The sequence below is a fragment of the Narcine bancroftii genome, chromosome 8 (assembly GCF_036971445.1).
Source record: "Narcine bancroftii isolate sNarBan1 chromosome 8, sNarBan1.hap1, whole genome shotgun sequence".
NCBI lineage: Eukaryota > Metazoa > Chordata > Chondrichthyes > Torpediniformes > Narcinidae > Narcine > Narcine bancroftii.
In genome coordinates this window covers 74,451,291-74,474,497 of record NC_091476.1, presented here as the reverse complement: position 1 = coordinate 74,474,497, position 23,207 = coordinate 74,451,291, and the positions used below count along the sequence as shown (strand labels likewise).

Genomic DNA, 23,207 nt, shown 5'->3' with positions numbered 1-23,207 from the left:
TTTAAATGGCAAACACAAGCAATCCGATACCTAGGTATTAGACTAGATAATAATCTAGACCATCTATACAAATTAAATCATCAGCCATTAATGAAGAAATTACAAGATGACTTAGAACATTGGAAAGATTTACCACTAACACTGATAGGAAGGGTAAATTGCATTAAAATGAATATCTTCCCAAGGATACAATACCTATTTCAATTATTACCAATTCCCTTAACAGAGAAATTCTTCAATGAGCTAAAGAAAATAATAAGGAAATTCTTATGGAAAGGGGAGAAACTGAGGATAGCACTAGATAAATTAACAGAATGGTACAAACAAGGGGGCTTACAGCTACCAAACTTTAAGACTTATATAGAGCAGCACAATTAAGATATCTATCAGATTTTTATCAAACAAGGGAAAAACCAGAGTGGACCAGATTAGAGCTAGATAAAATAGGGGAGAAGGTACCGGAACATATACTTTATAAGTGGGATGAAAAACTGGTGTAATATAGAAGTTCACCAATACTGGACCATCTGCTCAACATTTGGAAGAAGATTCACATAGAAAGGAAAAAATGACAATTTTCCAATACCAAAATTATTATTGACGGAAAATCAACTAATCCCTTTCACAATAGATAACCTTTCCTTTAGAGAATGGGAGAGGAAAGGGATCAAAAGAATAGAAAATTGTTTTTTGGGAAATAATTTATTATCTTTTGAACAAATGAAGTACAAATATGGTATAACTCATGGTACAATGTTTGCATACCACCAACTGAAAACCTACTTGAAGGACAAATTGGGAAGCAAGCTGAGGTTACCAGAAGGAAGCAGCTTTGAATATGTGATTACAGACACAATGATAATTAAAAGATTTATAACAAACATGTACATCAAGCTGCAAGAGAAAGAGAACGATGAAATAAGCTGTAAACCCAAACAAAAGTGGGAACAAGATCTAAACATAAAGATAAAAAATGAAAAATGGGAAAAGCTATGCTCCAGAACTATGAGAAATACAATAAACACGAGGTTACGCATGATACAATATAATTGGTTACACAGGCTATATATCACACCCCAAAAATTAAATAAATGGGTACCAACGGTATCAGATAGATGTTTTCGCTGTAAGAAGGAAACGGGAACAACAGTACATGCAATTTGGGCATGTGAGAAAGTGGTAAAGTTTTGGGAAGATCTAAATCAGGTATTAAATAAAATCACAAAAAGCAACATACCAAAAAATCCAGAGATCTTTCTTCTAAGTAATATAAGAAGTAAAGAACTAGGCCTCAATTTGGATGAAGCACAAAAAAGATTTATTATGATAGCCTTAGCTGTAGCAAAAAAATGTATAATGTCAACCTGGAAATCAGAAGAGAGCCTGAGAGTACAGCAATGGTACATAGAAATGAATAAATGTATTCCATTGGAAAAAATAACATAATTTAAAAAATAAAGTCACATTATTCGAACAAATTTGGTAACCGTACATGGAACACCACAGAGAGGGCCTACCACGGACCTCCACCCCCTAAAATGACAGAATGAGAAGACAAAATGAACTGACCCAGTGTGTAAAAATAGATGACACAATTTTGTTTATTTTCATTGTGTGATGACATTGTTTAATGGGTTTATTGTATTGTATATGTTGAACGTTTAGTGGGTTGGGAGGGGGATGGAAGGGGGGGAAGGGGAGAAAATGACACTATGTATATTCAAGAGGGAAATGTTTGTGTGTATTTTGGTTAATATGGTTCATAGTGTGAAAAATAAATTAAAAAAAGAGTAGGGTAGGTGTCTGGTCAGTAGGGGGTGGGACAATAAGTGGATTGCAAAGACCCCTTTAGATTTTTATAGATGACCTAGATGAAGATTGGGAAGGATGGGTCAGTAAGTTTGCGGATGACACACGTGGATGGCCTTGATGATTGTTATAGGTTACAACAGGACGCAGAGTTGGGCAGAGAAGTGGCAGATGGAGTTCAATCAGGATCAGTGTGAGGTGATGCATTATGGAAGGGCAAACCCGAGGCCTGGGTTAATGGTTAGAGGAACAGAGGGACCTTGGGGTGCAAATCCATTCATCCCTCAAGGTCGCATCATAGGTTGATAGGATCGTTATGAAGGCCAATGGGATGCTGGGCTTCATTAGTCATGGGTTTGAGTTCAAAAGTCAAGGTCATGTTGCAGCTCCTCAAATCTCTGGTGAGACCCCATTGGAGAATTGTGTTCAGTTCTGGTCACCTCTTCAAAGGAAGGATGTGGACTCTGTGGGGAGGGGGCAGATGAGATTCACCAGGATGTTGCCTGGATTGGAAAATAAGCCTTATGAGCTGGGACCTTTCTCTTTGGAGCGAAGAAGGATAAGAGGAGATGTGATATGAGAGGCGTAGAAAGGGTGGACGGCCAATGCCTCTGTTCCAGGGCAGGAGTCGCAAACACAAGGGGACATCTGAACAAGATGAAGGGAGGGACATTTAGGGGAGACACAGAGTTGTGGGTGCCTGAAATGTATTGCCAGGGATGGTGGTGGAAGCTGGAACAGTAGAGGCATTTAAAAGACATGGGCACACGGACGAAAGAAAACTAGAGGTTATGAGGTAGGGAAGGTTAGTGCTTTGAGATTTGTAATAGGTTAGCACAATGCTGTGGGCCAAGGGGCTGGAATGTATTCTATGTTAGATGACAACAATGTCCATCCCCTCCCACCCTGGCCATCTCCCCTCTGTATTCTCACTACTGAAAGGTCCGGACTGAAACATCTCTCTCTCTCCCCCCCACCTTCCCCTCCTCGCTCCCCCCCACCACTCCCCACTCCCTAATCTGGCAGATGCTGGAGGGGGATAGACAGAGTAAATGTAGGTCGGCTTTTTCCCCTGAGAGTAGGTTAAAACCAGAGGACATGGGTCAAAGGTGAAAGGGGAAAGGGTTAGGGGAAGCTTCTTCACACAGAGAGCAGTGGGGGTGCGGAACGAGCTGAAGTGGTGAATGCAGGCTCAGTTTTGACATTTAAGAATTTGGACAGGTACATGGATGGGAGGGGTATGGAGGGAGATGGGGTGGGCGCAGGTCAGTGGGATGAGGGAGCATAACAGTTCAGCATGGAATTCATCCCTCAAGTAGATCCCCAACCACTGGCAGCCTCCCCCTCCTCCCGTGCCATGACGTCCCGTTGACTCCGTGAGCCACACGCCGTTCATCCACCACGATGGACTGTCACTTGGGAGGGTGGGTACTCAGCCAGCTGAACAGCACCCAGGGGAGAGAAAGACCGGCTGCACCCTCCCTCCCTGCAGAACACTGCTTGACCGCCCCCCCCCCACCTCCCCGGGCAGATTGCGTATGGGTCCATTTGTCCATCAGAAAGGGGGCAAGGCAAAGATGCTGCAGAAAACCCAATTGTGAAGCAAAAAGGCAGTGAAAATTCACCAGCCTTGAATGAGGCATAAACATGCGGCAAAGTTAACAATCCTGGAAGGCCGTTGAGGCTTGATCAGGACGGAAGAGGGAGATAGTGCAACAGGTATAGACAACTCCCACCGAGAAAGAAAGTTGAGAACAAACAGAGTGGAGGAGAGCCTCTGTGAAAACTAGGAAGGCAAAAAGAGGCCATGAAATATCCTCCACACAAAAATGCTGGAGAAACTCTGCAGGTCACGCAGTATTCTTTATGGAGATGGGGAGGTGCAAAGGAGGGAGGGGGAGGGGAGGGAGAAAGAGCCAAGGGAGGGGCGAGGGAGGGAGGCAGGGGTTAATAGATACCAGAGAAGTCGATGGATGGCGAGCACCCAGACAAAATATTACATCTGGCTCCTCCAATTTGCAGGGTGGTCTCGGTTTGGCAGAGCACGAGGCCACGGACGGACACGTCGGTGGGGAATGGGGTCTGAAATGGTTGGCCACCGGGTGATCACCGCCACTGCTGCAGACAGATCCTTGTCAGGCAAGGGTGTAGATCCCAGGGTTCAGGAGCGGTTGGATGTGGGCCAGGTCTGCTCTATGTTCATGGTGGGGGTGGGGGGAGACTTACCGCTGACATGTCGTAAATGTGCGTGGAGCCCATCATGGCGCCACCTATCGTCGCCGTTCTCTTCTCTGGCACCGGGATGTACAGCTGGGGTGTCTCACCACTGTGGGCACGGGAACAGGGGCACAGTCAGGGCGCAGACAGCTCTGCAGACCCTCCCCCTTCCCTGCAGTCCCTTCTCCTCTATCCTCTCCCTACTGCAGCCCCTCCCACCCCACCCCCTCCCCCACCCATCTCCCCCTCCTTGAACCTGACAGATGCCAGACGAGACTGCTCAGCAGGCCGTCTGCCACGCCCCAGCAACCATGGCCCCGGCGCTCCCCCCATCCTTGCCGCAGTGCGCCCCGCTCTCACCCGTCCATGGCCTCTTCAATCTTCTTCTTCCTCAGCTCAATGAGCTCGGGCGTCTCCATTCCTGCTGGCACAGAGGAGAAGCCTCCCGGAGTGATCAAGCCACTGCCGAAACAGAGAAGGAGAGCCACTGTTCAGCCTGGTGCAGCAGGGCAAGGGATGTGGTGGGGCGTGGCGGAGGGATGTCAGGTCAGCTCCTCCACCCCCCCTTCCGAGGCCCGAGCTGGGAGCTCCCACCATGGGCACTTGGGAAATTGGACTCACGTGATTCTGGTAGACCCTCCCGGGTCAGAGCACAGGCTTGCGCACAGAGCAGTGACCCAAGTTCTCTCCTTGCCCCCTGGCATTGTCAGAGAGAGTGTCCGTCCACCCAGGAGAGAAGTAAAATGGCCATGCAGGATTTAGACAGACAGCACGGCAACAGGCCATTTTGGCCCATGTGCCTGCACCGCCCAATTAACCTACATCCCCGGCACGTTTTGAAGGGTGGGAGGAAACCAGAGCCCCTGGGGAAAGCCCACAGACACGGGAAGAAGGTACACGCTCCTTACGGACGGTGCGGCATTCGAGGCCCAGTCCCGATCCCTGGTGCTGTAAAGCCATTGCGCTAACTGCTACTTCAACCGCAGTGCCCCACACGCTTCATGTAACCAATTGTACTTTTGCGTTGACCACGGTGCCTGCGGACATTCGAGTGAGAGGTTGGATAAGCTTGGGTTATTTCCTCTGGTGGGTCAGTCTAAGGGGAGACCTGATTGAAGATTATAAAATGGGAGAGGTATCGAGAGTGTACAATCCCCCCAACAGCACAGTAACAGGCACTTCTGGCCCACAAACCCAATTAACCTACAATCCCCCTGCCACTTTGAAGGATGGGTGGAAACTGGGGAAAACCCAAGTAGACACGGGGAGAATGTTCAAACACCTTATGGCCAGCGCGGGACTCAAACCTGCTTCGCTGGCACTGTAACAATGTCGCGCTAACTGTGCAGTACCAGGTTGAAGGTGAGGGGGCGACGTTTAACGTGATGTGCAGAGGTCCTTTTAAAATTTTTTTTTGCAGAGAGTGGTGGGAGCTGATCGAGAAGCTTCTAGACCACCACTCTCAAAGGGAACCCCGCCGGGGGCACACCGAGGTGAAAGCCTGGTATTCCTTTCAATAACAATTTTTTTTTTCTTTTTTAATGTGGGCAGCAGGAGGGAAGTATGGAAGAAAGTAAGAAGACGAGTGCTTCACAGTGAAGGGGCCCATAAACTTTGAGCAGAGTCCTCCGGGGGGGGAATAGCCAGAGAACAAGGTTGAGAAAGGCTGTTCTAGACAAGACACGCGGATGTGCAGCGTCTCAAACGATCTGCATCATGTGCAAGCAGCAGATTTGTTGTTGGATATTGTCCAGTACAGACACATGGGGCTGAAGGGCCTTTTCCTGAGCTAACTGTTGTAGGAGCAGCATGGTTTGCGGAACGCTGTTATAGCGCAGGTGACCCAGATTTAAATCCGACGCTGTCTGTAAGGAGTTTGTACGGTCTCCCCGTGTCTGTGTGGGCTCCTCTGGACGCTGCAGTTTACTCCCATCCTTCGAAAACATACCAGGGGGGTGGGGGTCGTAGGTCTATTGCATGTAATTGAGCTCATGGGCCGGAAGAGCTTGTTACCGAGCTAGATGGCTATAAATGAAATTAAATACAAGGAGATGGATTACAACTAGATTGGAAATACCACCCCCTAGTCATTGACCAACTGATGACAGAATCGTGTCAGGAACAATTTTCGGATACGACCAGAGGTAAATTAAACTGAAATATTCATAGACAGACTGAAACGAGGCCCTCATGAGGTTGGGGCACTTTGCTGTTGTCACCTTCTATCTGCCTCATTGGGGAATGGCCTGGCAATGGTAGCGATTCAAGGCACCACTGAAAACAGGATAGCAGCCACCAGGGCGATGAGAAACCACAGGTCCGTTGAAACAACGTCCATGGCATCAGGAATCCACAGAGGAGATGACGGGCCAAGGTTAGGGCGGAATGGTTAACGTCATGTCATTACAGCAACAATAACCCGGGTTCAAATCTACTGCTGTCAGTAAGGAGTTTGGATGTTCTCCTTGTGGGGTTTCCTCTGGGTGCTCCACCTTTTTTTTTAAAGACAGCACAGGCCCTTTCAGCCCACAAGCCTGTGCCGCCCAATTGCACCCAACTGACCTACAGTCCCCGGTACGTTTCAAATGGTGGAGAGAACCACGCAGACAAGGAGAGAACATACCAACTCCTGCAGGATTTGAACCCTGGGCCTGATCGCTGGGGCTGTAACACTGCTGCACTAACTGTGCTGCCCCAACCAGGGGTGTATTGGGAGGGGCGGGCTTCGTGGGCCGGAAGAGCCAGTTACTGTGCTGCACCTCCAGATTTAAAGCAGCGGAAGACCTTCACAATGTGACCCACAAGGAGAAACTAACTGACCGGCAGTAAGTGCTGGAAGAACTCAGCCGGTCGCACAGTGTCTCCTGGATGTACCTTGAAGAAGGGGGGAGGCCCAAAACATCAGTGATACATCTTTACCCCCGGAACCTCCCCCTGCAACCGCAGCCACACTTTTGCCCACGTGTCCTCCCTCGCCACAGTCTATGGTCCCAAACAGTCCTTGCAAGTAAAGCAACACTTCACATGTATCCGTGGGAATCATCTACTGCATCCCGTGCTCCTGCTGTGGCTGTTTCTAAATCGGAGAGAATGGGCGCAGACTGGGAGGTCGGTTCGCTGAGCACCTGGGTAACAGGGATCTCCCAGTGGCCGATCACTACAATACGTGTCCCACTCCCACACTGACATGTCTGTCTGTGACCTCAAGGACTATCCCACCAAGACCACCCGTAAATTGGAGGAACAGCCCTTGATTTTCTGTCTGGGCCCTCTCCAACCGGACGTCATTAACATCGAATTCTCCAGTTTCCGCTGGCCCACTCTCTGCTCTTCCTCCTTTTCCTCGTCTTCTTTCCTTTAGCTTGAGTCATCCCCTCCTCCCCAACTGCACTGTGTCCTCCCTCCCTTATCCATCTATTACCTCCTGCCTTTAAAAAAATTTTTTTTTTTTAAGGCATACAGCACGGTATGAACCCATGCTGCCCAATTACACCCAATTGACCTACGTTTTGAACAGTGAGAGGAAACAGGAGCCCCCACCCCCAGGGAAAACCCACGCAGACACAGGGAGAATGTACAAACTCCTTACAGACAGCGCGGGATTTGAACCCCAGTATCGATCGTGGGCGCTGTAACCATGTGGTGCTAACCATTACGCTAACCGTCTCTCCAAAATAACGACAAGGATGGGATTTGTACCCACATGTGCAGAGCACAATGGACTAGCAGTCTATTGCCTTAACCACTTGACCACCTCGTCATGTAGGGACCATACTCCTCCCCCTACCCTTGCCCCTCTGCCATTTTGTTCGGGCACCTGCTACCATTTTGTACATACTGTGATGACGGGGTCAAGCCTGAAATGTTGGAAGGTGTATCTTTGTCTTTGCCATATAAAGTCCGTGGTTTGGCCTGCAGAGTTTCTCCAGCATGGTGTTTTTACTTCAAACCACCCCGCAGAGTGACAGGAGCAAGTTGGGCCCCCGACCGAGGTTAGAACACAACCGGAGGCAGAAGATGAGGTGGACAAAATGGAATGACACAGTGGCGTCCCGGTTCACCTGAGGAGAACGGGCCTCAGATTCCTCCCCCCCCACCCCACGAACCCTGTAAGGGGACGAGAACCCGAGCGGTCGCTCTGCTCTTGACACACATTCTGTTGTTCAAGCTGTGAGCACTGGCCATGTTGCAACCACCTTTCGCTGGTGGGGGGGGGTGCTGCTAATATTAGCATGCGTCCTGCACACCAGGTGCTTCAAGGATTTGATTAATAGAATGGTTGCTGACACAGAGAGAGGAGTGAAACACTAAAGCCTGCACAGACGCTGGGAACGCAGTCAAAACACAGATGCTGGAGGAACTCAGCTGGTCTCACAGTGGGCTTAAGAGGTAAAGATAATATGACTGACACTTTGAGCCCAAGTCTTTCTTCAAGAAACACAGCGTTTGAATTAAAGACTGGGAAAATGGGGTGGGGGGGGGGGGGAGAATGGGAGGGGGAGGAGGGCAGACCATCAGACAAAATGTGTTAATTTAGACATGATAGGAGGGAAGATGAGAACTGATTTTGGCTCTGAGAATGGAGAGAGAGAGAGGCAGGCAGAGGGACAGAGAGCTTCAGGAAAAGAGACAAAGGGAAAGATTGGGGTGGGGGAGGGGGGGGAAGGTGCTCAGTGTCATCCGGTTGGAAGATGGGGTGCTGATCCTCCAATTCGCAGGTGATCTCAGTCAGGCAGTGCATGAGACAGATACATTGGTGAGGGAACGGGGCAGGAAATTGAAATGGGTGGCCACTGGGACAGAGCCCAAAGCGATCTCCCAGCTTCTCCGACAGAGATGCGACCATGATGGGAGCACCGGTCGATCCCTGCCGATTCACAACCGGAAGAGTGGCTTCACTTGGCAGGGCTGTTTGGGGCCCTGAATGGTGCTGAGGGAGGAGGCCTGGGTGCAAATGGATTGTAGCCACAGGGGATGGGGTGGGGGTGTTAGATGCCTAAGGGAGGCAGGAGTGGTCGAGAGTGGGCGCTGTCACACATATTCCCCTCTCCGCCTTCCACGAGGATGGCTCCCCCTCCCATTCATCCCCCTTCCTTTCTGCGGCCTTTAACTCGTGTTTGTTCACGCGTACCTTAAGGAAGGACACAGGCCCAAAATGTTAGTGATGCACCTTTACCGACTGGGAAACCAGATGAGTTCCTGCACCATTTTGGGTCTTGTCATATACAGAGAGCTCAAGGTAGCACCCTAGGCAGCAGAGGGTGGGGATGGGCAGTGGGCAGGAACGTGAAGAGGTGAAGGAATGGTGGTCTAGAGGAAGCAATTGGGGGGGGGGGGGGTGGGGTGGGCGGGGAAAGAGGGCGTCAGATGCAGAGGATCCAAGCCAGGTCAACAGATGTCATGGATGTGGAAACAGGAGTTGGAAAACTAGGTTGACAATGAATTTTTAAAAAATTGGTGGCTCTGCCAGGGTGGCTGTAGCAGTGAGCTCCCAGATGCAGGGCACAACCTACCCCTCCCTCTGCCCCCCCAGTAGCCACCTGTCGGCCGGCGTGATGAACCCAGTGTCGTCGGGTTTATCTTCGTCACTCTCGTCCTCTTCCTCCTCCTCCTCTGAGGATTCTTCGTCAGAAGGCTCCAGCTCTCCCCAGGGTGTCCGGTCAAGCTCCTCTTCCTCAGTCTTTGCCTGCAGGGGAAGATTGGAATCCTCTCAACTTGTGGTCATCACTCTGGGGTGGGGGAAGGGTAAAGAGACCTCTCAGACCAGATCTTGGTCAGCATGGGACCCCTGTTTCACCTCCCCATGATATCTGATATCCGAAACGTGGCAACGGTTCCAGATTTCGACTTCTGAACAGCCTAGCTCAGACTGATCCCTAAGTTGTAGCCTCTCCTACAATCTCACCACCCCCCCCACCTCTTCATTACCCATCCTAAGGCCACAAGACACAGGAGTAGCAATAAACCATTCAGCCCATCAAGTCTCCCCCACCACTGAATGATGAGCTGATCCATTCTCTCACTCAGCCCCAGTGCCTGGCCTTCTCCCCATAACCTTTGAACCCATCCATCGCTGCCTTAAATATACCCAATGACCCAGTCTTCACCACCGCCTGTGGCAACAAATTCCACAGATTCACCACCCTCTGGGGGGAGAAATCCCTCCACATCTCTATTCTAAATTGATGTCCTTCAATCCTGAAGTTGTGCTCTCTTGACCTGGACTCTCCCACCGTGGGAAAACAACCTTTCTACATCTACTTTGTCCACGCCTTACAACGTTCAAAATATTTCAATGATTTCTCCCTTCATTCTCCTAAATTGCAACAAGTCCAGGCCAAGAGCTGTCAAACACTCCTATCATTACCGGAATCATCCTTGTGAACCTCGTCTGAACCCTCTCCAATGTCAGCCCATCCTTTCTTAAATGAGAAGCCCAAAACTGCTCACAATACTCCAAGTGAGGCCCCACTTGTGAATCTTCTCAAAACACCTGGAGCAGGTAAGCCCTTTTTCTCCAGGGACACCATTGAACCCTGACAGCCCCACCGAAAGGAAATTGGCTGGTTTTATCACTGTCTGTTAGGGTGATGCCAACACTCAGAACAAGGAAAAACAGCCTGCGTCTTCATGGGCACTAAATCACCCCATAGAGGACATCTACATGAGGTGGTGTCTTCAGAAAGCAGCCGACAGAGATGGACCCACCACCACCCAGGCCATATCCTCTTCACTCTACCACCATGGGGAAGGAGGTACAGGAGCCTGAAGACGAGCACCCAGTGGCACAAAGACAGCTTCTTCCCCTCCACCATCAGATTCTTGAATGATCAATGAACCACAGACCCGGCCTCACATTCTCTTTTTCTTGCACTATTTTTATTTATTGTTGTTTATATCAATGGTTTTCAAACTTTTTCTTTCCATTCACATTCCACTGCAACCCCTATGCCATAGGTGCTCTGTGATTAGTAAGAGATTACTTAAGATGGTATGTCAGTGGGGGGAAAAAAGTTGAGAACCACCGGTCTAGACACAATTGTTACTGAAATATTTTGCTTGAGAAAAATTGTCTTTGGCCCATTTCCTTTGGAGTTCTGAAATGGTGCACATAATGAGTCAATGAGGGACAATTAAAACAACCTTTTTCTTTCCACCCATATTCCACCTTAAGCAATTACAGAGCACCTACGGCATAGGGAATACTTAAGGTGGGATGTGAGTGGAAAGAAAATGTTTGACAACCATTTATCTGTACGTTTGTACTGTGACGCTGTTGCAAAGCAACGAATTTTGTGCCTTGGTCAGGACAATAAATCCAGATTCTGAAATTAAGCGATTTCCCCATTCTCTCACAACATAAAACTCCAGGCTTCAAAATTTAGATGACAACTTGTTGACATTACACAACTACAGATATGTACAGAACCGCCAATATTTTTGGTGCAGACACACAGGTAAGATACACAATGTATAATTTGTTTCAAGAGATGAAGAAAAAATTTGGTGTTTTTAAGAACAAAAAATAAATGGGAGAAAGATTTACAACTTTTTATATTGGAGGATGATTGGTTAAAGATATGTGAGAATGAGGTAACTAAGTTGATTAATGTAAGGTATAATTTAGTTAATTATAATTTTGTACATCAGTTATATTTGACACTGGAGAAGTTGAAAAGATATGGATTTAGGGATTCAGATTTATGTTTCTGATGTGGAGTACAAAAAGGGACTTTTTTTTAAAAAACTCGGTCTGGTTATATGAAAAGGTGCAAAACTTTTGGTTAAAAGTTAGACAATTTTTAGAATGTTTATATTCAATTATTGCTTGATCCTATATTATTTTTATTAGGATTTATGGCTGATTTAAGGGGTTTGAAATTGGATAAATTTCAAATTGCTTTCATTTAACTTTAGCTGCTGTTAGAAGATGTATTGCAGTAACATGGAAAGATGTTATAGAGATTAATATTCAAAGGTGGCATAATGAGTTGAAATCTTGTATCTACTTAGAAAAATCTAAATGTTGATCACATAATTATTCCTTTTTTATTAAAATGAGGGATCCATATTTAAAATATATGGGTCTTAGTATATGTTAATGACAACATTTTAATTATTTTTAATTAATTTTCATACATGTTGTATTGTGGTATTTTAATCTTTGTATAAGGCTCCAGTAGTTGTAGAAATAGGGATAGTTTGGTTTTTTTGGGGGGGGGGGTTGGGGTTGGTTATTAATTTACTAATTTAAGATTATCTATTTTACTAATGTAATAAGGGTTTTTTATGTTCTTGTTTGATTGTATTATCCTTTTTTGAAAAATTATAAAGATTGGGAAAAAAAACACAGGAAAATACACCAACTACGATGGTATAAATTATGACAATATGCCAAGGTAGACAGAGTTAAAGAGATAAGGTCTTTCATGGCAGATTATCTGAGTGGCAGCTTTCCTGTAGTCAGGTGACCAAAACTGCACACAATACTCCAAATTTGGCCTCACCAATGTCTTGTAGATCTTTACTGTAACATCTCAGCTCCTGCACTCAATACCATATAGGATCCCAAAATATCCACCTAAAATGTTGCTTTTGAGCGAGACGACCCTCCACCCCCCCCACCAAAAAAAATCTGGCCCATACTGCTGATTTTCGGTAAAAGCAAATCACAAAATATTTTTACTAACAAATTATCATTCCGCGGTTGAAATTTCATTTGGATATTTTAAAACAAACCACTGTCGGCTCTTGTAAAAGGCTGCTTGAAGTCTGTACAAAGCCAACGGTATTTGGACCAGGCAGATGGACCCCGTGGGGGGGGAAGAGAGAGCGCTGAGACTTCAAAAATAACCCACGGAGCACGTCAGGAATATGGCGCCGGTGCTGAGACTTCGTCGTTGAGGCGAGAAGCACTTGTAAACTTGTAATAGGACAACCCCTTAATTTTAAGGTGACATTTTTAATTCCCAAGGATCGTCCTAAACAAGATCATATACGGTGCAGGTAATCCCCACTTTACCAATACTCACTTTTACAAAGAAACCCATGTTCGCCACCTGAAAGGAATTTGAACGGGTTTCCGATTTTACAAAAATAGCCTCCAATAGTCGCGAATGGGTCGCTGCTTTACTCCATTTTGGCTTACGAAAGGTTTCATAGGAATGCTCTTGCTTTGTTAAGTGGGGTATACCTGCATGAAGGCTAATACGCCAAAAGTTCTCTTTATAACCGTGATGTCACTGATGGATGTTGGATAACAAAAGTTATTTAATTGGCAGGTGCTGGATGTCAGGCTTCGATACCTTCTGCCTGAAGGGAGCAGTGAGGAGAGGTCGGGGTGGGGGGGGGGGGTCCTCAGTGACAGTGGCTGCCTTCCTGAGGCTGCACGTTGGGTGGATGCTGGGAGTGCTGAGAACAGGTTGCCGCTCCAGTCAAGGTGTGGGCTGCCACTGGCTACAGTCTGACGCTGGGTCAAGTGGGAAGGGATTGTGGAAAGGGAGGCTTACCCACCTGAAATTCCAGGGAATTGGTTCCAAACACGTCCCCATACAGAGGCTTTCCGGTCTCATCCACGGGCGGCTTGCCCCATCCTCCTGCGTGGTACCCAAAGGAGCAGCTCTGTCGAGGGATGACACACACGGTCAGGAACACTTGGAGGCAGCCCAGAGCTAACGGGCGAGCCTGCCATTCACGACCTGGCTCCCAGCCCTGCACAGAGCCATGTACGGCCAGCATATAACAATGCAGATCAACACAGCCCCACACTCCACGCAGTCTGGCGCACGCTCCACATAGACCCACGCAAGTCCCATCTGTGCACGTGTTCCAACCCATACCAATCCAAGCTATCACACATCCAATGTAGATCAACATGCAGCAATGTGGGCGTGACAAAATCCCCAAGCCAGCTGATAGGGGTCCACGCACATCTCAACAGGCCCAGGACATCGGACTTACAGCCCCTGGTTCTCCACTCTCCCTCCCTCAGTTCCCTACTCTCTGTTCCTCTGCCTCATCCCCCTGCCCCCCAGTTCCCCACCCTCCCTCCCACCCCCCCAAAATCTGGATCCTCCCTGCAGTCCGCCCCCCGCCCCTCCAGTGACTGTTGGTCACTAGCTCCTCACACCCCTTCCCCACCTCACTCGAACTGCCCCGGGCTGCGTGCGACGGACTCACCTCTGGAATTGGCGAGTTCAGACCGGGAATTTTGAGGTTGGGATACGAAGGCGGGGGGCCGTATCTCTGCATGGCGATCAACCAGGGCGGAGGGACCTTGTGTGAGTTCTGAGGAAAAACAACCAGGGTTAGACTGATACAGCCACGTCCATTTATAACTGAGCCTTTCACATAACAAAAAAAAGCATCAGCAAAGCGACTGGTGCCATTGTGCAAAGAAAAGGCAATGTTGTCAATTCAAGAGGATGTAACCAGGACACATCTCCATCGGGCACACAAAACTCAAAACGGTCAACCAGTTTACCTATCTCGGCTGCACCATTTCATCAGATGCAAGGATCGACAATGAGATAGACAACAGACTCGCCAAGGCAAATAGCGCCTTTGGAAGACTACACAAAAGAGTCTGGAAAAACAACCAACTGAAAAACCTCACAAAGATAAGCGTATACAGAGCCGTTGTCATACCCACACTCCTGTTCGGCTCCGAATCATGGGTCCTCTACCGGCACCACCTACGGCTCCTAGAACGCTTCCACCAGCGTTGTCTCCGCTCCATCCTCAACATCCATTGGAGCGCTCACACCCCTAACGTCGAGGTACTCGAGATGGCAGAGGTCGACAGCATCGAGTCCACGCTGCTGAAGATTCAGCTGCGCTGGATGGGTCACGTCTCCAGAATGGAGGACCATCGCCTTCCCAAGATCGTATTATATGGCGAGCTCTCCACTGGCCACCGTGACAGAGGTGCACCAAAGAAAAGGTACAAGGACTGCCTAAAGAAATCTCTTGGTGCCTGCCACATTGACCACCGCCAGTGGGCTGATAACACCTCAAACCGTGCATCTTGGCGCCTCACAGTTTGGCGGGCAGCAGCCTCCTTTGAAGAAGACCGCAGAGCCCACCTCACTGACAAAAGGCAAAGGAGGAAAAACCCAACACCCAACCCCAACCAACCAATTTTCCCTTGCAACCGCTGCAATCGTGTCTGCCTGTCCCGCATCGGACTGGTCAGCCACAAACGAGCCTGTAGCTGACGTGGACTTTTTACCCCCTCCATAAATCTTCGTCCGCGAAGCCAAGCCAAAGAAGAACCAGGACAACATGATGATACAGCCTTGCAGCTCCGACCAGTCCTGGCCTTCATTAGTCGGGAGATTGAGTTCAAAAGCCGTGAAATAATATTGTCGGTCTATTACATTCTGGTTTTACCTACACTTGAAATATTGCCTTCAGCTCTGCTCGCCTCATTAAACAAAGGTTAATGGTCGAATATTTAAGTGTGGATGAACAAAGGGACCTTGGGGTCCAAATCCATACATCCCTCAAAGTCACCCCGCAGGTTGATAGGATAGTTAAGAAGGTCAATGGTAGTGGTTTTCAATCTTTTTCTTTCCACCCACATCCCACCTTAATCAATCCCTTACTAATCACAGAGCACAGGGATTACTTCTGGTGGTAAAGTGAGGGGAAAGAACATTTTGAAAATGACGAGGTCAGGATGTTATTCCCTGGAATGTCAGAGAGATGGAGAGGAGATTTGATAGAGGTATGCAAAATTTTGAGGGGTAATATTCATTGAAAGGGGGATTGAGTTCAAGAGTCAAGATGTCACAATACAACTCTACAAATCTCTGGCAAGACCACGGTTGCGTTTGGCTCTGGTCACCTCATTACAGGAAGGTCATGGTAGCTTTGGAGAGGGTGCAGAGATTTACCCAGATGTTGCCTGGATTGTGAGGCTCTTCTCTTTGGACCCAAGGATAAGGTGACTGAATACAAGATTGTGAGAGGCTTAGATAGGGCGGACAGCCAGCACCTCTCCCCGGTGTGACAGTAGGAAATACCAGAGGACACAGGCAACATGTCTACCATAGTGGTTAGTGTCACACTGTTACAGCGACAGCGATCAGGACTGCGCCACCTGTACGGAGTTTGTACGTTCTCCCCATGTATGCGTGGGTTTTCCCCAGGAGCTCCGGTTTCCTCCCACCGTTCAAAAAAATATATATAGCAAGGTTGTAGATCAATTGGGTGTAAATGCGCAGCTTGTTGGCCGAAAGGGCCTGTTACATCCAAATTTAAATAATTTAAATTTAGACATCTGTTGGAGGCGAGTGGAGGAAAGTTTAGGGGAGAAATCAAAGGGAAGTTGTGTTTTTTTTAAAAAAACCCAGAGTGATGGGTACCTGGAATGCCTTGCTTGGGGAGGTGGAGGCTGCACGAAACAGGTTATGTGTGTGAGGGAGGGTTTGGATTGTTGTGAAGGGCTGGGTGGATTTCCTACCAGACACTCTGGCTTCCTCCTGCACTCCAAGCCGCCGGGGTCAGAAGGTGGGGAGTAGAGTCTGGGAAGTGACGATGGGGCGGTAGGGAGAGTGAAGTCGTCCGGGGTTGGTGTTTGGAGGTTGGATGCTGGGGGAGGCGAAGGGCCTATTTCCATGTCAGCTCTCTCCATTAGCCAAGGACACTCGGCAGATGAAGGCATGACGGCCCACTGATCCAGTGATGGGAATAAGTGACTCATCATCATTATCATGGCCCATCGCTTTGCGAGTGAAGACGAACACTGTGCCTTGTAGCTCTTCTGCCCTCACAGAACTTTTTGTAGTGGTTGGCACAATTGTGATGTGCCACTGCGAATCACGGAATGCCATGCAGTGCAATCTCTTTTGCGAGGCCCTCCCAGTCAGTACAGTTGACATGGAGAACACGCTTGATTACATCTTTGTAGCAAAGACGTGGCCGGCCAACAGGGCGGGGAGCATCTGGTAGCCCACCATAGAGGACATCTTTGGGCAATCGGCTGTCCTCCATACGGACAAGGTTGCCAGCCCACTGCAGGCGGCGAGTGCGGATGATTGAGTTGAGGTCCGTACTTCTGGTCTTCTCCAGGACTCTGTCACGCCCTGAGTAGCCCGGGAGGGATCTGAGGCAGCGGAAATGGAATGCGTTAAGGCGGTGTTCTTGCTTTCTGTAAGTGACCCAGGATTCACTCGGCAGATGAAGGCATGACGGTCAATGATCCAGTGATGGGAATAAGTGACTGAGTGGAGATTAAACCCGAGTTTTATACTGGTGTGTTCCTGGAGTTATCAAGACAGATAAACCTGGCTTTAGGCATATCCAGAAAAGGTCGAGATGTTTAAATCAGGGAGGAATGGGAGGCGCACAGATCAGAGAGGGAGGGATCTGAGCAGTGGCAAAGGAGTTGGATGCCATTGTTGCAAAGTCGGGATAAAATTGCCCAACGATTTCCACTGGTCCCAGTGACAATCCGCCGCCACGACTGCTAATCCTGTTATGTAACAACGATGAGAGGGAGGGAAGACTGAAATGCCTTCGTACAGTTCTTTTTATATACTGACCACAGGCATGCTGCCCTGGATTCACAGAGCAATGTTAGTGGGGCAAGTCTGTTCATGCAAAAACTCCCACCCACACCCAACGCAACATCGAGGTGTAAACACAAAATTCTGGATACAATCGCCATTCCAACTTTAGGATCTGTCTGGTGGCTGCACAGAATATTATAACACAGAAACGGGCCTTTCTCATCTGGACATGGTTTGACCTGCTGAGTTTCTCCAGCATCATATTTTTACTTTAAAGTGTCTGGAACTGACCAAGTTTAAGAAACACAGAACAATTACAGTGTCCTTCTAGTCTGGGCCAAATGGTTATTCTGCCTAGTCCCACCGACTTGCACCCAGTCCATAGCCCTCCATATCCCTCCCGTCCATGTACCTGTCCAGATTCTTCTTAAATGTTAAAACCGAGCCCACATTCATCACCTCAGCTAGCAGCTCGTTCCACATTCCCACCGTTCTCTGAGTGAAGAAGTTCCCCCTAAACATTTCATTTTTCACCCTTAACCCATGTCCTCTGGTTTGTATCTCACCTAATCTCAGTGAAAAAAGTCAACCTATATTTACCCTGCCTCTATGCCTCATAATTTTAAATAGCTCTATCAACGTTGATTATGTATCTATATCTTTGCACAGCCAGTGTAACACCATTACAATGATCGGGACTGGGGTTTGAATCCCGCGCTGACTATAAGGAGTTTGTACGTTTTCCTCGTGTCTGTGTGGGTTTTCCCGGGGACTCCGGATCCCCTCACCTTTCGAAACGTACCAGGGCTTTTAGGTCAATTGGGCAGTACGGGCTCGTGGGCCGAAAGGGCCTGTTACCGTGCTGCATGTCTAAATTTAAATTTAAAATTGCAATTTTAAAAATGAAGGATTTAAAAAATAAATTTAAATAAAGTACAGTTTCTCCGGCATTGATTTTATTTTATTTCTCTTTTTCCTGTCAGCTTTTTAATTAATCGCTGGGAGCATTTAGCTCACCCATTCCATATCCCTCCCATCCATGTACTTGTCCAGTTTCCTTAAAATTGTGCCTGCATTCAGCTTGTTCCACACTCCCATCACCCTCTGTGTGAAGGTTCCCCCTAATGCTCCCCCTAAACCTCTCCCCTTTCCCCCTTAACCCATATCCTCTGGTTTGTGTCTCACCTACCCTCATGGGGGAAAAAGCCAACTTTCATTTACTCTATCAACACCCCTCATAATTCTGAATACGAGTGGTTGCCCTGATCAGGCTACGTCTGCACGTAGCTCTGGGGTTCATATCCCAGGCCACAGCAGGGAGATGGAGCCCTCGAGTGGAGGGAGTTTACTTACGGCTCCCACTGGCATTCCGAGAGCGAGTCGCAATTCATCTGACAGGTCTCCTGGTTTTTTCTCCTTCAGCCGAGTCTCAAACTCTTTTCCCTGTGGAAGCACAGAAAACCCATTCAGCAGACTGACACCAATGCAAGCATGCAAAGGGCATACACCAACCCATCCATCTCCCCATCCTCCCTCCCTCCCTCCCCCCCCGCCCCGCCAAAAGTTATCTCATAAAATCCACTTCTGCCAAAAGTTCTTTCGTAAAATCCACTTCCCCTCTTCTCCTGGCTCTTTTGCCAATTATCTTTAACCCCTTTCTCCTCTGACATCCAGCCCCCAAAAAGTTGTTCAGAATCAGAATTTACTGTCGTCAACAAGTCACAAAATTCAGTGTTTTGCAGCAAACATTCATAAAACCACTTTTACAACATATTAAAAAAATAGTCAGGCCATGTCTTTGGTTCATTGATCATTCAAGAATCTGATGGCGGAGGGATAGAAGCCGTCCTTGTGCCGCTGAGGGCTCGTCTTTAGGCTCCTATACCTTTTCCCCGATAGTAGCAGGGGACATGGTCTGGGTGGTCAGTGTCCGTGAGGACAGAGGCTGCTTTATTAAGATACTGCCTCATGAAGGCGTCCTCGATGGAGTGGTCTAGTGCCTGTGATCTCGCAGGCTGAGTTAAAGAGTTTTTCTCGTCCTGAGAGTTGGTGCCTCCGTACCAGGCAGTGATGCAACCAGCTAGAATGCTCTCCACAGTACCACCCATAGAAGTTTAAGAGAGTCTTTGGTGATGTACCAAATATCCTCAAACATCTCAGAGTTGAGTTACCGGGAAAGATTAAACAGGTTAGGACTATACTCCTTGGAATGAAGAAGAATGAGGGGGAGACGTGATAGAGGTGTACAAGATTAGGAGGGGTATAGACAGAGTAGATGTGAATAGGATGTTTCCACTTAGATTGGGGGAGATAAATGTGAGGGGTCGTAGCTTTAGACTGAAAGGGGAGAGGTATAAGGGGAACATTAGGGGAAAGTTTTTCCACTCAGAGTGGGTAGGAGTGTGGAATGAGCTACCATTTGATGTAGTGAAGGCAGATTCAATCTTGAGTTTTAAAAATAAATTGGATAATACATGGATGGGAGAGGTCTGGAGGGTTATGGAATGAGACCAAGTCAGTGGGACTAGCTAGTTTTATTGGTCAGCACAGAGCGGAAGGGTCGAATGGCCCAGTTTTACGGTTCTAATTCAAAAGAGACAAGCAGCGTGGCTCGGCTGCGGAACGTTTAATGCGCATGGAGGGGAAGGGGTACAAATTCTGCAAGAGCAGTAAACCGATTAGCAACCACAATTTGACACCGATAATACCATTAAAGATGTCATAAATCTTTACACTACTTCAGCCATTATCCTTGTTTGCTCTGATTAGATTAGCCTATGGACATAAACCAATCCTTTCATTGCACAGTTCAGAGGGACCTGCCTGCCTGTTTTATAGCCCAGTGTCCTGACAACAAAGGGTTCAAAGAAACACCTACAGATTCTGTACAAGGGGAGGTAGAAAGGCCTCTGCATGGCGGCAGCACGGGGGAAATGTTAAATTCAATATCGTACGAGATAGTATTCTCTGCTCCTCAGTGCAAAACACACAAACAGTCAGACCTAACACACTGTGCCAGAGTATATAGATACTTTTTGGGAGATAAATTGGGAAAGGTCTGTTAGAGTAGGTCACATACAAACACTTTAAAACAGACCTTATTTAAAATACTGGAGCTCTGCCCCGTGCTCGATATGTCAGGGCCAACGGTCTTTGCAAGAGCTCTGGAGAGTGCCCAAGAGACTTCACTAATGGATTGTTGTTTACAAAAAGGCAACAGATGAAAGATATTGTTGGAGCCGCAGATTGTCTCAAGCTGTGGTTTTGGAAGCAGAGAGTCAAACAGGCTTTCTCTCAGAGAGAGAGCCACACACACACACACACACACACACACACACACACACACAGACAGATCACTTCTACAGTGTTACAGCTGGTACTGGAACAGGACAAGCTGGCAAGCTCACGGAAAACCCCATGTGGAAGATGGGTTGTAAGTGCTTGATTCAGCCTGGTCAAAGCCCTTGTGGTTCATGCAAGAGGAGAGGACTGGCAGTCTGTTCCACTTGGAATAAGGGAAACAAAAAGACACTGTGGTGACCTGAAAGAAAGAGGTTATCACCTGGAGAACTCTGAAGGGGCAAGTTTCGACAATAAGATAATGAAGTACAACAAATCTCTCTCTGAAAACTGACAAGAACTTTCCTGAGCAGTAATGATTTACCTTTTCAAGCACCAAAGCCTGGTGAACTTTATACATATTAAATTCTGTGCACAGTATAAGAATTGCATGCAATCAGTGAACTTGGAGGTATGAGAAGTGAGATTGGACTGTGAACCAAAGAACTTTTCTGAAATTACAAACACGTGCACTTATAATTAGAAGGGGGTTGTTAGGTTAGTTAAGTCAATAGTGATGTTAAAATATGATTCTGTTTTCATGTTTAAGATAATTAAAAGCAACTTTTGTTTAAGTAACCATTTGTCTTGGTGAATATCTATTGCTTCTGGGTTTTGGGGTCCTCTGGGCTAGTAAGAACACACATAGACAAACAATACAGTTGCAGGACAAGCATTCATGTCTACAAATATTGTTTTGTAAATATGAGGATCTCGGAGGGTCAGGGTCAGTGTGAGCAGTTCCTTTGGGCGTTCAGCATTCTTACTGCCTGTGGGAAGAAGCTGTTCTGGTGGTGCTGGCTCTGATCCTCCTGTATCTCTTCCCCCGACGGGAGATGCTGTGTGCAGGGTGGAAGGAGTCCTTAGTGATTTTTCACACCTTCTTCAGACAATGATCCCAGTAGATCTCGTGGATGGTGGGGAGGGAGGCTCCAATGATCCTCTCTGCCGCTCTTGTGATCAACCTCCGATCCATTTCTCTGCAGCAACCGTACCCACACTGTGATGTCCACCCCCCCCCCCCCAAAAACAAAGACAGTGGCATTGCACCAGGATTAGCACAGTGCCCACCTACCTCGTAATACAGGTCCCCGTGGATGGTGAGTTTGGGCTTGGTCTGCCATTTGAAGAAGGCATCGTGGAGCTTCTGGTAGTCGATGTCTATCTTCCCCATTTTCGGGCGCACCTTCTCCCTCATCTTGGTCTTCATGGTCTTCTGCTCTTCCTGCAGGCAAGTGACACCACCATCAGAAATCAAAGCCACCCACAGCACTGGGCCACGAGAGGCGTACCTGGCAATCCCCTCCCCCACCCAGATTCGGATTTGCATAGCTCCAGTGATCGGGGGACTATCTCCCTGTGACTACTTTTACCACCCCCCTCCATTTCAGCCCTGCCAGACCAATAGGTTGCTGTAAACTGCCCCCAGTTATCGGACAGGCGGCAAAAATTGCAGGCAGGGCGATTGCTCAATATAATTGGGCAACACGGTTAGTGCAAATCTATCATGGCGCCAGCCATCTGGGTTTGAACCCGCCGCTGTGAGGGTTCGTACATTCTCCCGGTGTCTCCGTGGGTTTCCTCTGGGGGCTCCTGTGTCCTCTCATGGATCCATGGGTTTATAAGGTGTATTGTGATGGTGTGGGCTCCTGGGCTGGAAGGGCCTGTAATGTCTAAATTTCACCATCAAAACTATGGCCTTCAGAAGGTCCTCTGCTTCAGAGACTGCACAACCCCCTTCCCCCAAATTCCACTGGCATGAGTCAAAGGACGAGGAAGCTCCTCGCTGGACGAGAGTCAACACCTTCGTCATCCTCATGAAGCAGTCATTTGGGGATGGGGGGGGGGGGAGGAGAAGGGGAGCGTAGGGTGGATCCAGTGCCATCGCTGGAACCTCCCTGCACCGTGGGCTTGGTCTCAGCACTGTTCCGTTGAACAAGAACAGCTCAGCGCAGGGCGGCATGGTTAGCGCAATGCTATTACAGTGCCCAGCTTCAAATCCAGCGCTGTCTGTAAGGAGTATGTACGTTCTCCCTGCACTGCATGGATTTCCTCCCACCTTTCAAAATTTGTGGACGTTGTGGGTTAATGGGCCGATGCGGGCTCATGGGTTGGAAGGGCCTGTTACTGTGCTGTTTCATTGTAAAAATAGGCCATTCGACCCTTCCAATCTATTTTCTTCCTAGTCCATAGCCCTCTGTACCACTCCCATCCATGTACCTGTCCAAATTATTTTCAGCGTTAAAATTGAGCCCGTATTCACCACTTCAGTTCGACCCACACCCCCACCCCCTGAACTTATCCCCTTTCACCCTTAACCCACATCCT

General features: G+C 47.9%; 1 protein-coding gene across 1 annotated transcript in view; it reads right to left on the bottom strand.

Moving 5' to 3' along the window:
• Nucleotides 1-23,207, bottom strand: part of sf3b2 (splicing factor 3b, subunit 2) — a 52,679-nt gene that overhangs the window by 6,590 nt on the left and 22,882 nt on the right. The window contains exons 13-19 of the mRNA XM_069894121.1: nucleotides 21,955-22,104; nucleotides 18,894-18,983; nucleotides 14,206-14,313; nucleotides 13,540-13,647; nucleotides 9,567-9,712; nucleotides 4,387-4,488; nucleotides 4,036-4,135 (exon numbers count right to left, since the gene is read on the bottom strand). Coding sequence (XP_069750222.1) covers nucleotides 4,036-4,135; nucleotides 4,387-4,488; nucleotides 9,567-9,712; nucleotides 13,540-13,647; nucleotides 14,206-14,313; nucleotides 18,894-18,983; nucleotides 21,955-22,104 — 804 coding nt within the window. The remainder of the gene's footprint in view (nucleotides 1-4,035; nucleotides 4,136-4,386; nucleotides 4,489-9,566; nucleotides 9,713-13,539; nucleotides 13,648-14,205; nucleotides 14,314-18,893; nucleotides 18,984-21,954; nucleotides 22,105-23,207) is intronic.